Raw genomic sequence first — 17,011 nt, forward strand, 5'->3', positions numbered from 1 at the left:
AAATCTGTGTCTGCAGCAGATTTTTAAAGAAAAGGTCATGTCTACAATACTGAATTAGCCCCCAAATGCACACTGATTAAGCAGCCTTTGCTCCTCTCTTGCCCCTGACTGTCAGCCCTGCTAATTAGTAAAATCAACCCTCTAAGCTCCATACCTAACATGTTCTTCTCTTCCTTTTTCTGGGAAGGGCAAGGCAAGGAGTGACAGCTCACATGTGAGATAAAAACCAACAAGCAAATAAACACCTTTTGTTCCCCTACAGATACTTCTAAAACACTCTGATTTAACAACTCTAAAGGAGGTACCTCTGAAGCCCCACAGAGGAAAAGAACAAGTGACAGCTCAAATTTGATTGAGTGCAAAGCCAACTTGCACAAAGTTCTCCAAAGTTTTGCAGTGAGCCCTGAAATCCAAGATGCTGAAGGACACAGCTGCAGCTCCCTCAGAGTAGAGACTGACAGAGACAACCATTTATGCCGCTTAGCGAAACGTAGACGCGTTTGCTCAGACAGCAAGCGACTGAGTGGGTTTAACAAGCAGGATAATAGCTCAGGGTGTCATTTTGATCTGAATACATAATTAAAGGGGATCAAGAAAAGGCTCAGGTTTAGAAGTGGCCTTGAATATCTGCAGCCTAATTAGGATTGATTTTGTCAATCACTGCTCAGAACATGACTCTTCTGCTTGCACTTGTTTCCAGTAAAACATGTCAGCTGCCTAGAAATCAGCATAGCTTCCATGGGCACTACCCACCTAGAAAATGCTGTGGGTTCAAACCTGGCCCATGATGCTTAGATACAAATCCTATGGGCTGCTATCTTTTAGCTTTAGATTACTCACGACAAGTGCAATCAATAAGGCTTGTTAGCCTGAGGCTCAGAAGGGCTGCAGCTGTTTTTTCATCTTAGCCTGTACGTGTAATATGATAGGGCAGCGAGGGGGCACAGATGAAGTGGCTTGTTATTTATGACAATATCAATCAATGCACTCTATTGCTAAATGAATTAAGTAGCATTGCAATAACTGGTTTTTCTGCTGCAACTTTGGTTTTTAAAAATTGCACAGAAGAGTGATATTGATCTGCCTAAGTCTACTGCCATTTTATTTCAGTTCTTTTGCAGTGGAACAGAGTCCCTTCTACCACTGCCAAAAAATTTATGTAACCATAAAACTAGATTCATCTAAAGAATCGCAAAAGGATTTGAGCAGATTTAAGCCTTTGAAATTTAAAGCTGGGATCCTAAACCTCCCAGGAAAACATGTGGTTGACCCAGGAGATTGACCATTGGACACAAAGGTTCCTCAATTTCCTGCAGCCCTGTTTCTCTGTATACCAGTCAGATATTTTGCTGCTGCTTCTGCTAATGTTCTACCTCCTGAAGGTGGATCTACTAAACAGGCAGTGGTCCCTAATGCCAGCAGTGCCCTTAATGCCATTACAAATGGAAATGGCTGGGGAAGAATACAAGATAACAAGGAACAGACACCTTGGGAATGAAACACCTGTGCTCATTTGGAAGTGAAGGACTCAGGTTCAGCTCTGCATCTCATCCGAAGGAAGGCTCACCATGGAGCCATATTTCTCTCATTATTTGCCACTAAGAGAGGAGTCATTTCATTCTGGCTCACTGGGCCAGAAGATCAGAAAACCATAGGGAACCTGAATGTGTCTCTGGGCCACAACCACTCCCCTTATCATGGGAATACCTCAGGAAATGAAACATTTGGTGTTGATCAGCTGTGCTTTCGCCCCAAGGGAGGTCCAGGGCATACCAAGACCTAGAAGACCTAGAAGAATTACTCAAGGTAGCAAGAAGTATTTGGCTGCACAGAGATAAATGCTGCAATTTCAGCTTGTAACCAGCTATTAAGAAGGTGGGAAAAGTTCAGCCTATTTGCCAAATCTGAATTACAGTGACCCCATTTATACAGCTGTGTGCTTGAAAGCTAGCAGGTATAATTGGGCCAGGAAGGTAGTGATAAGCATGTGATAAAGAAAGATGTCTAATTGCATGATTTAAGACAAATTGGTAACAGACAGGCCACAGCTCACTGTCTATGGCTGCTAGACATGTAGGACTGCCTGCACTGCTCCTTCATCTGTGACATTTTGTTTATCACTCTGCCTGCTGCTACCCAGACAAATAAACCCTCTGGGACCATTTGATGCTGTATTAGGTTTTGTGCTTGAATGCATAAGGGTCCCTAAAAGGCAGCAAGAGGATTCAAGTTACTTTGTAATCTTACAGACAAACAGCATCAAAATTGATATTGATATTCAGTTTAACATAGAATTCTGGGATGTGGAGTTTGGCTGTGTACCTGAACATCCTTCAGTTACTCATTAGCATGCCTCTTTCTTTTCACCTCAAAGCATTTTTAGTTTGGTAGGGTGGTTTTTTTGTGAAGGGTAGAGGGCTTGGGACAAAATATTTTCTGGCTACAGAGATGTCAAAATATCAGTCAAGAATAAAACGGCTTCATAAGTAACAAGGGCTTTGGAGGCCATGAAATCAGATTATTTCCTTGAATGACAATATTAGGATGGACACAACCAGGTAAAGGCTTTGGTGGGCATGAAAGCAAACACAAATCCCCTTCATTCAATCTAATATGATTGAACTGAACATACAAACTGAACATCCAGCAGATAAAATTCAGAAAAGGTGTGTTTTGAAGTGTGAACCAGATGCCTGAATCCCATTCATTCAATCTAATATGAACTGAACATCCAGCAGACAAAATTCACAAAAGGTGTGTTTTGAAGTGTGAACCAGATAATTTTTGATACCCACTGAAAACATCTCCAAAGAGGAGACATAGATGGCTTCTGTGTAAGGGTTTAATTGTTTTTTTTTATTTGTTGCTTTTTTAAAAAACCTGGAATAAACAAGTACTGGTCAGACTTTGATTTGGTGTATGCAGCTGAAGGAAATTTGCTTCCTTCCACTTCCCTTTTACAAGCGACTGTATGAAGTAAAACTCTGGACTAATTCCAAGGGACTAAACCAATTATGATAAATAGCAAAATTTGTGAATATGTAGAATCAACTGATCATTGCATAATTACTTATACTTCCAAGGCTACGGTAAAAACGTGGCAGCAGAATCATCGTTATTTTCGTCACAGTAATTATAAATCATCATCGTTGCATTCTTGCAGATATGGCTGGATGAATGCCACCTGAAACTCTGCCTTCCCTCTCTAGCTCAGATTTGCTTCTCCACTGTCCTATGAATTTATTTTTACACATATACACACAACTGCTCTGCATATTTGACAATAACTCTTCAAACCTGCCTTAAATATCTGTGAGTCTTTAATTTCATAAGAATATTCCTTGCAGATCACATTTCTGTTAACCTTTATAGTGATGTATGCATAACCACATGCACATATTTCTCAGGCTGGAATAGCACACATATTTTACAGGGCTATAACTAAATAATGTCCATGGACATAAACCAGTGTCCATAAACATCGCAACCATTATAAGCCTTCAAATACTAAGACTAAGCACTAAATGCTGACCTCCAGCTTGGCAGAAAGAAAGAAAGAAGCAAAGTTAGGTGAAGGATAGTGTGAAATCAGGGCCTCATTTGATGGCAATGTGCTGCTGCTGCAGTTTGTTTTAAAAATCTGACTGCAGATATGCATTTGCTTCTAATGACTCTAGCCATCCACAAGAGGCAGGCAAGAAGAAAGCCCCTCAAGATGAACAAATTGGGAAATTGGCAGTTTTCCAGGGAACAAAAAACCCCCAAAAAATCCAAAAAACAAAACCAAAAAAACAGAAAGGAGAAAAAACAAGCTTCAGAGCAATAAGACAACTAAGTAAGTAACTTTCAAGTTCAGCAAGTATGTAATTGCAAAGCCCCTACTCTACAATATCTTATGTTGAGCACCTAATTACAGCTGTGGGATGAAATCCTCTCACCACTGGAGGTTTTATTATAGAGTTATGTAGAATCAACATTCCAGATTTCCTCATTTCTAAATTGCTATGCTTCATGGCTCATTCTGTAAATGTAAATGCATGAGATAAGTGCCCATATGTTTGCCAGATCACGGGCTAAAACCTTCATTCAGATGAGTAGTTACTTGTACCTGAATAACCTCACAGATTTTAGAAAGCACTGTTCAAAGTCAGTTACTATTTGCTTCAAGTAGAGGTAACAGGAAGTGTCCCACTAAAATGGATTAAGAACTTCCAGAATCTCTATAACTGTCTTTAGATACTTTTCGCCTTGATAATTTCCACTGAGAAATTAAACATAAGTAACAGGAAGTGTCCCACTAAAATGGATGTATTAAGAACTTCCAGAATCTCTATGACTGTCTTTAGATACTTTTCGCCTTGATAATTTCCACTGAGAAATTAAACATACCTCTGAATTCTATAAATAAAGGCTACCTGGGCTAATCTCTGCTATCCTCTTCACTATAATACATACCTCAGCTGGAGAAGCAACCAAAACAGAGCCAGTCTACTGTGGCCCTGTCTAGTGGGACAGAAGAGTAGTTAAGGGAAAAAGTAAAATGAGAGAAGAAAAAAAGAAAAAAAGGGGAAATGACATCAAAGATAAGGCATGAAGATGCCTTTTTCATTCCTGCAGTACTCAAAACTCCCCTTCTCCTATGTGGAAAGTCAGCCAGAAGCTACCAGACATGACCTCCACAGCCATCAGATTCCAAAGAGTCAGTTTCTTAAAGGGTGGCTATCTTTCCCTTTTTTTATGCATATTTTGATGAGTCCCACAGATAGCAGACCACATCAGAATGTTTTCTCTTTGCTATAGTATCTAAACTTGAGATTTGCTGCCAACAAGGAGTTGCTACCTGTAAATGTGTCAGTCATGAACGACGTGACTGAGATACAAATCACAACTACTTGAAATTTTTGAAATCTTTCTGTAGGGATAGCCCTGTCTTTGGCTGACTGAACTTTGTTATGGTTTGTTGGGTGTAATTTGTCAATACTAAGTGCTCTCTACAAAATTCAGCTGCACACTTCAGCTGTCTGCACTGACGTAATAAGATACTTGGATTCTAACTCTGGGATCTAACTCTGCTTTAGACATTACAAAACTGTTCTCAACACTAAAACCAAGAGTTTTGATCTCCCTTTCAGAGGAAAAAATAACCAAGAAAAGGCTGCACATTTCAGTCCACTAATCTCAAACTTTCTTCAGCATAAATCATTCATGGATTTGGTAGTGTGCTTGTGAATTTGTATCAAGAAATAAGCAGAAGTTAGAAAGTGTAAAGATATCAGAGAGTGGTTATGAAGGATCACATATTGGATGTACATAAAAGCCTGAATACATACATCTGGAACACAAATTAAAAACAAAGAAAACTACCCATTGTGAACACACATAACGAACAAAGTGACAGCTGCTTCAACAATGATTCCATTGCAAAACAATGTAGAAGCCATGATGTGGAAATCTCTCCTAAATCTCTATAGAATAGACTTTTTCCAGAGACTGCTTTATGGGAACAATACCAATGTGTGCCTTTTTCCTTGGAGACAAAGCCTTTTCCCTGAAGTACTGTGTGATGCAAGAAGGCAGTATTTGTAAGGTATCCTTCAAGAGCATGATTCTTCATATCTGCTCTCCAGACTAAAATCTATCTCTATTAATTTACTAAGTAACAGAACACAGAAGGCTTCTCAGGAGACACGTTTTCAGTATTTTTCCTTTCCTTATCCTATTTAACTTTTTTTAACAGAAGCCTAAATGAGAAAGCATCTGCTGAGCATATGGAATTTATAAGTATTTCCATTAATGTATACTGCTAACATTAAGATTTTTCCACCAGGCACACACATATTCTAACTGGCATACAAACACTCTTGGTCTGAAGGACTCAGCAAGGAGAGATGGGTAACTGTGGACAGCTCTGTAGTGCAGCAGGAGCATTTGTGCCCAGAGGAAAACAGAGGTTTGGGTCCAACACAGAGGATGTAAAACATGCTCTAGATGTTTAGAAAGTCCCCCTGTGTCAGCAAACTGTATAATAGAAATACAAAATCTAGATACAGAACACAGACTGCAGTTTTCTTTTGATACTAAAAGTAAACTCCTGCCCTGCAATCTTAAGAATCTCAGTTTTCCCCCAAAGCACCCCGAGAAAATATTTGAAAGCATCAGGCAGAACTGGCTATTATGTCAGTGCCAAAAGGACCTGCATCTCTTGAATCCATGGGGATTTATGGAAGGTGAATTAACAGAATTGCTAGTCATTGCCAGAATTGCTTTAATCTTTAAAACAGTTCCCAAGCAAAAGGTGTAAAGCTCTTTTGAACCAGCTTTCCTAAATTAACTAGGACAAGTTTGGATGCTTTCTTGACTTTCTATCAAGACAAAGACTCTCCTGAGGCAACCATGACAAGGATTTCAAAATGGTAAATAAAATTTCCAAATGGAAGTTATTGCAAATGAAATTATTATTTTTGTGAGCTGAACCTAAACTTGAAATCCCAGGCAAAATCTTTCCATACAAAGAAATCCAAGGCAAAATCTTTCCATACAAATTCTCCACAAAGTCTAGCAAACCTCATCTCGAGACAGCTAGAATCTTCTACAGAGAGGATTTGTCCATTCTTCTCATATGGAAGTCTCTGTACTTAAAAATGTGGCTCACATTTAGTTTCTCTGAGCACAACAGCTGACTAGTTTTTATTTGAGTCAAATCTCATCTCTCCTTCAAGCTGTAAAGGTGTCTATATATGGAACCTCTCATCATGTTTCCAGAACTGCATTTGTACCCTCAACTCATAATATATAAGAATATTTATTCCCTGAAGGGTAAATGTCCTTCAAGTACTGCTATGTCAGGATTTACTATTTACTTTGATTTGCTGAAGTTTATTTTCATGTTTGCTTACTAACCCCACAAACGTTAACTAACTCCTGCAGACCAGGTGTAGGCAGCTCCCCAAAAGTGTCAGAAATACATCAAAAAAATTCAGTTACATTAAATTTCAAAGATTCCACAGATAAATTTTGTTCTTACTTATTTGTACCTCAAGGGATCTTCTAAGGACTTCTATCTTTCCCCATTCCCTGAGAATCAACTTTGAGAGTCAAAAGTACAATTGGTATAGAAACGTTCAGGATTAATGATTATATAAGTGTATTGAAAGTTCTCATGCACTAAAATTTGGGAGTCACTGAGAGATGTAAATTATGCACTACACATCTGGAAAGGCAATATATTAAAAGAGGTCCTTCACAAGAATAGTAATTGAGTAATTTTTTAAAATATCACTATTTTCACTAATTGTTATCTGTTTTATAACTAGGGAAGAGATCTAATAAAATATATTAAATATTGCTATTTTTTCTGTATTAATCATTAGAGAAACACTGTTTCCAGAATTGGAATATCCCAGTACAGGCATGGGCAGTTAAAAAATAATAAATCTCATAAAACTAATTTCTCAATGACAATGAAAACAAATAATTTTTAAGTTCTTTTTGCAAGGTAAAAGTCCCCTCTTCAGCCTAAAAAAAAAATAAATCCATATTAGCTGAAATGACTAGGGATTTGGGAGGAAGGAATTCTGCAAAGAACATCTTTCCAGCACTGTAAAGATGATGTCACTACAGAATTTCTTGGTTTATATAAATGCAAGAAAATATAACTTATCAGACAATTTAATTGTGTGACTACACTTTTTTTTTTTAAATATATAACAAGGTCACCTTAGCTTACACAACAGTTAAGAAGAAAAAGCAAAAAAAAAGGCACTGGCACCTGAGTTCATTCAAGGAAGAACATTTCATTATCCTTACAGTTTGGGGATCCCTGATGGGAAAGAGCCCCAGGGACAGCAGCAGGCTCCCAGTCAGACCATAAAGGAGCAATGCAGCAGAATTTCCACACCAGCAAAGACACTTGCAGAACATGGGACCTTCGACAAATAGCCTAAGAAAATTAAAGTTTTAATAAATCAGGGTCCTCTCCATAAATCATCTGGACCTATCTGTTTGTCCATCTTCCCATTCCTGAATTGCCACTATGCAAAGATCCAATCTCAGTGCTGAAAAAAAAGTTTCTGTGCAAGCAATACTTTTTTAAGAAAGTATCAGAAACAGTTTGTAGGGGCCTCCCTGCAGCTGATGGGTGTCCAACAGCAGGAAACACTGGGTACATTAACCCAAGATGGAACACAAATCTGCTAACCAAGGAGAAAAGAAGAGGAGCAGAAATGGAAGACCCTCCATGTTTCTGCTGCTGCTGACTTCAGATGTAATGAAACTGTTCTTCATTCCATCTTAGATACTGAAGCTCTGGCCACTGACTGGAGCTCTCTACCTCTCCATCTGTCTCTGTCTCCCCTCATCTCCATTCCTCTCCTTTCTCCTCTTTCCAAGCAGTTTACAAGTATGTCTCATCACTAAACCTGATGTCTACATAAGATCACAGCCAGTCCTGGAGGGGTTTGCAATGGTTTGTTCATTGTTTGCCTCCCTCTCTCATGCACCACTTTCACCAGCCACAAGCAATAGGTTTCTATTTCTCTGCTCATGAGCTTCTCACTACAGGATTAATCCAACATTTGGAAAGGGCTCAGAGCAAAATCAGTACAATCTGGTAACAGCTACTGAACACCTGAACACTACAACTCAAACCAGTTTATTTATTTGGATTAATCTAATCTAATAGTGAATCAGTAGAAGTGAAGTGACACACTTTTTAGCAGCAGGAAATTTGTCTTATTTTACAGTACATAACAGCAGAATAAGAGCACTCTTGTTCGTTGGTTCCCCACAAAAGAATTGGTTTTTCAGACAGCTAGAGCCAACTTATTTGTTCCAAAAATGTACTAAACAACTGCAAAGAAACTCACTGAGCTCTGTAAGCATATGGATTACATAACTATTTGTTCCATATTTACTCAGAATTTGTAAAGGCACCTATTTAAGCCTTCAAATGCCATGGAACATAATTTGCAAACAGAAATAATGAAACTTGGTCTGCTGATATGAAAGAGTTGCTGGCTAAAGTCCACCATCTATGAGGAAATGTCCCCTATTTTCCACATTAACCATCCTAGCATGCCACAAACCAAATTTTCTGTCTCAGTAGATGCCTGGAGGGGAAACAACAGCTTTCTGGCTGTGGCAGACAAAACTGCTGGAGATAATTGGAAGACACTTATGTTCTGGGACCAGACATCACCAGCCAGACTCATGCCAACCACTCTTCCCACTCCAATCCATTAGGGCTGACCCTATGGAGTCACACCCCATAGCTGCTAGCACAAAGCAGAGGAGAGACAAGGTCATGGAGTATATTCAGGATGTAGGAATGAGAAATTAGAGAACATTTCTCAGCCTTCCTGTGTGAAATGGTTACAGAAAAGATGCATTTCAGGCAATTTGCAAAGGCATAGGATGGGAAGTCAGTAACAACAGCACAAACTGTCAATAACCATGTTTCTTGCAATTTTTTCTGGGTCAGAGTGAATTGCTGCCAAACACCATGCACAGAGAATTCCTGAGGACACTGCTGATGGATAACATGTTAATATCAGCATGAAATTATCTAGACTCCACCTTAATATCACTTTACAGTTAACCAATGATAAAAGCATATTGTAAGGTCACAGAATTCATACAAAATTCACTTAGCTCAAGGCTAAATCCACTATCTCAAAAGTAGAGGGTTATTTGAAATCTAAGTATATCCATTTTATTCAGACATAAATCCACACAGAGTACACTTAACAAAAACAGATATACTGACACTTTGAATTATCCTCCCATGGAAGAACTGCCTGGTGATATCAAGAAAGACAGATTTCCTGAGAATGTACTCAGGAGGCCACGTTTGCAGCCAGCTCAGTATGTGAAACCAGAATTAGAAGCAAATTAGTAACATCCAAACAGCATCTCAGAATCAGGCAGTCTTAAATCTGAACAGTCCTAATTACAACAAAGGGATAATGGTTGCCTCTTCAAAATCTGTAATAACATAGCAATGAAAACTTCCGGAAAACCTTGCTTCCCTGCAGCAAGACTGAATTGCTTTCTTCATTCCTGCTTGAAAGTAGCAATTGGCTTTTTGTTTCTTCTTTTTCTTTTCTTAGAGCAAAGGTGGAAAAAGAAAAAATCCATACATACTTACCACTTAACACCTATTTGACTGGCAATAATTACTGTGCATAAAGGAGTTTAAATATATCTTAATACTAGTATAGCAGGAAGCATTATAACAAGACAAGCAAAAACTCATTCTCTAACCCAAGCAAACAATGTGGGACTTCTCATTGCTACATGTGGAAATTTGCTCTGGTCATGCTCAGAGGGTGTTAGGACTAGGAGCTAAAAGATGCTTTAGAATAAATTAGCACAATTATAAATCTGACAAGAAGATTAATATTCTAACTATGTTCACAATAATTAACTCACCAAAACAGTTCCAGAGTCATTATCCAGCTAGGGTGGAATGGGAAAGTTTACAGCACCCCTGTAGATTTATAAGCCAATTAAGGGTGACCCTCCTCTAGACTTCATTAGAAAAGCCTCTGGTTCAGCAAAAGCTCACACGTGCAAGTAAGAAGTTTCCCAATGAAAGGGGATGCAAGGGATCTTTATCACCTCTATTAAACACTTTTCCTGCTCTCCTCGAAATTACATATTCCTAATGCATCCTCAGCCTCCTGCCAACTCTCCAGGCCTCACACAGCATCCTTGCACCTGTGAGAAGCACAACACCACTGGGGCACTGCTCCAGGAGAGGTGCTCTGGCTTATTCCCTGCATGACCAAGAGGTCATGGTCCAACACTAGAGGAGCACTTCAGATCCTCTGATGCAGCTCTGGGGTCAGGGCTCACAGCCCCTCTCCCACCCAGAGCCATCTTCTGCCTTCCATGTGCAGTGGACAGCAGATTTATCAGAAAGTTCACCAAGTCTCTGATACCAGCTGACCATTACCAACCAGCACACTCCTGCTCAATGTGCACTAGATGTGCATGGGCCTGCACAGAGTGTGAACTATCTCTGTGTGCTATCTATGCCATTTTCCCTCTTCATTGCCTTCTGCACAGATTCATTGTTCTAATATAAAAGCCTTCTCTGCTACTGTCAGAGAAGTCTGCCTTTATCTCCAATTCCACAAGCTCTCCTTCTTCTTTCAAACTTTGTATAAAGAACATCTCTTTTCTCCTTTTGTTGCATGCATCTATGCCTGTTTCACCCCTTCCTTTGTGCCTTCCTGCATAATTGTGTTTTTCAGCCTTGCAAAGTATTTTTCAATATAGATAGCATAAAAATTGCAATCTAAAATGAAATAGCATTGTATCACAACCCACACTTTTTTTCCCAGTAAAATACACAATTTGGACTGACTCAAGCTGTGATGTGTATGCAGGTAAAGCAAATGCTGAATTATTCAACACTTAAAAACACTGAAAAATCATTTACTTGTTACAAGCAATAAGATTTATGTTTTATGTCTCCCAATCAATAGCTAGTGTGTCCACACATAGCTGATTTATCCATATTGAAAATATAATTATAAGTCTAGTTTGCTCTGAACCAGAGAGTCCTTTTGTAACAAGATTATTTAAATACAAATAGGGTTGGAAAATTGGTTTTAAATGGCTAATCTGTCTTGTCTTCAACTCCAGCTGCAGAATTTACTAACATCATAAACACAGGCTGAGTGAAAACTTAAAAGGTTTTCTGATTCTCCCCGCGATCTGTCTATGCAGTCCTCATTAACAGGGAAGTTGATGGGAGCTGTATGCAAGCTGGGAGAGGAGGATAATAAGCCTTGTAATCTCTATAAAGAGAAAGGGACTTTTACTGGTGATATGTCATATATGCTGGTGTGCAGACATCTGTCTTATTGGCAGCCCAATAAAGAATTTATGTGCCCAGGTCTCCAATGCACTGCAGAACATCTCTGCCATATGGGTGGACCAAACTTATACCCACTACAACTCCTCAGAGCATCAGAGCACTTGCAATAGGGACCATCAGGCATTCTTGGGATCATTAAGAAAAGTTTAATCTGGACAGACTTACTTAGGGATTATTGAAGGCCCTGCTGCCTTCCTGCTGTTCCCACCACATGTGGTCAATGGCCCGGTGATACGCAGCAGGGAAAGGCTGGGCCAATGCATGCTCCTCCAAGAGAGCACTGCAGCATCACCAACTGGGAATACACCACGGCTTTCTCTCTGAGTCATGCACATAGGCTGGGAGAAAAGGCAAATCAAATCTGACTTGGCTTGAGTAGAAATTAAGAACTGGTAACTTGTCACCTCACCCTGACAGAGGAAACTACTGCCTTAAATCCCTTTTGACAGACCATCCCACGCACCCCAGGAAAAAAAATGCAGTGTTTAACTGTTAATTTTCTTCATACCAGTGTAATTGGTACTGGGGGCCTGGTTTGGGTTTGTGCTGAAAACAGTCTTGATAACTGAGGGATGTTTTCACTCCTGCTGAGCAAAAAACGTCACTGAACCAAAGCCAGCACAGACAGAGATTCCCAAGTCTGGAACTCCCACACTTGTGACAGATTGGTACAGTGTGCACTGCCACAGATTGTGACAGTGGAGGCTACCCTGGGGGCTGCTTTCCCAGCCCTGTGAAATAGTCCACTACCTTAAGTCAAGGGCAAGGGTTCTTTCCTAGGGGTGTGCAATGCAAAACTTCCCTCACAGCTATTCAGGAGCCAGATGTTCAGGACAAGTAGCAGGTTGTGCTTGCCCTCATTTCATCCAAGGGTCTGAAAAAACTTTTAACATTCAGCTGGACAGCACATTTCTATGTTTCTTCTTAGTTGGAAAAAACCCTAAGGAAAGGATAACTGCCAATAAAAGAGGAACACTGCATAATTTAAAATTATAATTCTATACATGCTTCTGAAAGCCTCTTTGGCTTTCCTCTCTGCACTCTGAATGGCTCTCTAGATCTAATTTAATTCAGTGAAGAAAATCCAAAAGTGCCAGAGGAAAAAAAAATCAACTTTTTTTTTAGTTAGAATAAAAATTGTACAGAAGGAATTCTTGATCTTCATTAATTCCATGGGTAGGCATACAAGCTCCTAAGTGTTAATGAGACTTGCCAGTTTAGGTGGACTAAAGTGTCTAATGAAATGTCAAATGAGCCCACTTTGGATTTACATTATCAGATACTTCCACCAGGAAATTTTGGTGAGTCATCCTAACAATCCCTTCAAGCCCTCTGGGAACACAGAGCAAATGGTTCTTCTGGACTAGAATTACATTACTGGCTCACTTGGTCAGTGTGACTCCCAGAAACTAAGGTAATGGGAAAATTATCCAAATCCTCTGTTTCCTTTTCCACACCCAAAGTCTATTCATTTTTCCCAAATTATAGAGAAAACTATGCCCTGTAGTCTATGGTGGTTTCCATTAGAAACATACAAAAATTATCTCTACAGAAAGCAAGCATCCATGTCTGCTGAGGCTTTGGAAGTTGTGTCAGTTTCTGCCCTGAATCAACTTCAAGCCTGATCACTCTAGTAAAACAAGAGAGCCCAGGCTGCTCATAAATCCTAATTCACTGTTAAATGCCTGCTAGGCTTGTTCTTATTCTCATGTGCAATATTAGGTACCAGATAAGAAACTCATAAATTGAATCCTTAGGGTATTAAGATTTGCTGTGGTAAATTCTACTTGTTGTCTTTTCAAGTTTCCCTTTAACAAGAAAAATTTAGAAAAGAAAAAGTGTTTCCAGAAAGAAAAGGACTGAAAAGTTTAACATGTAATAAAAAAATATTTTGTCCTAATACAAAATTTTAACAATCCACATAATATTTTCAGGCAAAGAAGCACTTAACTGACACCAAATCTGTAAAAATATCTCAGTATGAATTTCAGATTCCCAGGGGTGGAAGTCAAGAGACAGATTAAATGATCACTATATTCAGTCCAAATTCCACTGCTTTTAAATATATAGATATATAATATGTATATATACATACTATATCTATATGTAAGCATCAGAGCAAACACAGCCTAACATAACATTTTAAGTGACAGGTGAAGCACCTGACAACTTTATGACCATCTTAGGACCAAAGTTGCTTTTCTAAGGGAAGAAGGATTTCATCAGCTTTCCCTGAATCAAACTGTGATAGAGCAAAGTGATGATACAATGGATTTTAGATGTACAGAAGTTCACCTCCCTGTACATGCATCTCCACTGCTACCACACCCTTGGGGAAAAATTAAGTAGCTCTTCTCCCCGCTTCTTGCTGTACACCAGCTCTCACCACTCACAGTCACTATGTTTTGGAAGCAAAATCTGCTTTTGTGACACAGCATTTAAACAGGGTATTAACCAAAGACAAAACATAAGTGTACTTGGTTACCCTTAACACACTCTCCTTTATTTTCGTGAAGAATCTGATTCTTTTAACACCACATATTTTCATGCTACTAGGGCTATTGAGGCACAGAACTACAACACATAGCATGGGGAGAATCCCACAATTTTTTACCCATTCACTAACAATTGACATTTTCTGTACAAAAGGAAGGCTTGTAAACTTTTCCATCCACACCTGTGGTGCCACTGCTGCCCCCAGGCACTCCTACCAACAGCACTTGGCTCAGCCACACACTGAACTTGTGACACAGCAATGGTCAAGTTTGCATTAAAGTATTAGGAAAAGCTCTAATCACTTTTAGTGTGTTTCCTAAATCATCCCACAACCCATGCTGCAGCTCCAGCTGAGGAACAATTTACCACCCATCTTCCCCAGCATGATCTCTCTTGTTCTGGCCAAACACGTGTAAGGCATAGAATTAATTTTCATCTTTCCTGGAGAAAGCACGGAGGTGATTAGCCCCATTTACCCTGGTGTGCCTGAATCAGAGCCAACCAGGCACAAAAGCACACAGGTCATTTTAAGTGCCCCGATCATCCTCATAATCTGAAATGCAATGTACTCCTGAGGGCCTAAACTTGTATTACACAGACAGTCGGTGACATAACCCATTTAGATCAAACATCCCACGGAGTCTCTGCTCCCTCACCACACTGCAGCACTGCTCAATGTGAAACCAGAGCTGCTTCTCCAATCAGCCAAACGAGCCTGAACCAGAGAGCTGTGGGGCCAAAGGCACTGCCAGCCCAGACCTACCCAGACGGCGTCGTCCTGTCTGTACTGCCTCCAGTTGCGGCCGGTGTCGCTGAACATCAGCGCGTATTCGGTCACCCAGGCTGAGCTCCCGTACCTGCCCTGGGTGGCCACCGCCACCACCTCCACTCTGTCTCCCAGATCAACCTGCAGCCACTGCTGCTCGTTGGACTCCAGCGGGGACCAGCCACCAGCTCCTGAAAGATTGGATGAGGACGATTTAGATGACAATGGCAGAAAAAAAAATTATGCTTGATAAAGAACTGTTAAATTATTTCAGGTATCACAGAAGACTCTACTTGAGCATGCAGATGTTTATTCATATTTTAGTATTAGGAAATACACTATATGAGGTGTGCTTCCATCAGGTTATCTCCATTAACCTAAAGCTCATGAGGAATTTTAAATTTCTAAGACATTTTAAGGAAATTTATTCTTTTTCAGCTGTACAAACATCAATGAGATTGGCTCATGCTAAATCACAAAAAAAACCCAAAAAAAACATATCTATTCCCTCCTTGCAGTTCTGGGAATGTGAACTTGTAACTTGCAGTTTGCTTTGATATTTTCCTTTTTGCTGTGTTCTGAAAGAAATGGAAAATGTTAGTTATTTTTATTTGAGCCCTATTAAGTATTTGAAAAAATTGTTTAATTACAGCTTATAAATGCATTCCAGATAATGTGTTGTAAAGCTAGAAACCATTTGATTGAACAACTAAACGGACTGCCTTCACACTGGAAAGCAGGATGTCTCTGACATGAGCTTGTAATTCCTGTTTGTCCTTTGGAAGTAAAGATTGGCACTATCCCTTGAATTCCTTCATTGGATAAACAGTCCTGTGGTAACACCAAGCCAGTGAAACAGAATTGCAACCACTGTTTGCATTTTACCACTTTGCCCACTACAATAAATGGAAGATTATGATTAAAAGGCAAACCATTCCAGACTGTAATATATTATTTTATGGTCTCCTGCTTTCTTTTACACCCTAAAACTACAGGCTATGTTTATTTTCCTTTAACTTGTTTCTCTTTGCACACATTTAGTCTCTGCATACATCCAGTATTCAATTCAGCCTCACCAATAAGCAACCAATGCAGCTACGAAGAACACAAGCCATCAACCAAGACTGCAAATTTTGAGGCTGCCACTGCTTCTGCAACCCAACACCTTTTTGTTTTGTCATTATTAATGAAGTATGGAAAAGCACTCCAGTATGACTACAGTGAACACAATCACATTGGGAATAAAACTGAACATATCTGTCTCAAAGTTGCTGCATGAAAAGTTTATTGAAGTGAATAGAGTTGAAAGATTAATAAATGTGGTTTCCATCAATGAACTCAATTTCAATAACTCTGCACTTCTAGTTTTTTTTTCCTGGATGGTATTGTACTTTCTAACTCACAACTGAAATCCCTTTGTCTAAGAGTAGGTGTTAGAATTGTCATAATTTACAATTTATTAATATAGAATTTATCTGAACTCCTGAAACAGAACCATATCTATTCCATACCTGTATTGTTCCTGCTCCCCTGGATGACTCAGCCTCCATTCTTCTACAAGAACTCTCCAGGGGAAAGGAGTTTGCAACCAAACCAACATATACTGCTTCTTAGTTCCATGATTTACCCTCTTCAATCACAACAGAAGTCTTCACCATCACTGATTATTTTACCTGCCTTAAATAGAATACTCTGTCCTATGAGCATGCCATGAAACACCTAATGAGAATACTAGGAATTTCATCACTGATTTCTTCGTCAACTACTTTACAGCTCTTTTAACTCCATATCTATATACAGCTTATATAATACCTCCTGTTAAAGATCCTAACAAGCCTGCCTCCCACACCACCATTTTTTTATTT

The 17,011-nt window shown here is 39.4% G+C and overlaps 1 protein-coding gene across 1 annotated transcript in view; it reads right to left on the reverse strand.

Moving 5' to 3' along the window:
• The window catches only part of CNTNAP5 (contactin associated protein family member 5), a 193,689-nt gene extending 176,885 nt beyond the window's left edge, over positions 1–16,804 (reverse strand). Inside the window, exons 1-2 of the mRNA XM_039701582.1 lie at positions 16,774–16,804; positions 15,144–15,337 (exon numbers count right to left, since the gene is read on the reverse strand). Coding sequence (XP_039557516.1) covers positions 15,144–15,337; positions 16,774–16,804 — 225 coding nt within the window. The remainder of the gene's footprint in view (positions 1–15,143; positions 15,338–16,773) is intronic.
• Positions 16,805–17,011: the final 207 nt, after the last annotated feature.

This window comes from Passer montanus, unplaced genomic scaffold (genome assembly GCF_014805655.1).
Source record: "Passer montanus isolate IOZ18808 unplaced genomic scaffold, ASM1480565v1 scaffold1, whole genome shotgun sequence".
In the NCBI taxonomy this organism is placed as follows: domain Eukaryota; kingdom Metazoa; phylum Chordata; class Aves; order Passeriformes; family Passeridae; genus Passer; species Passer montanus.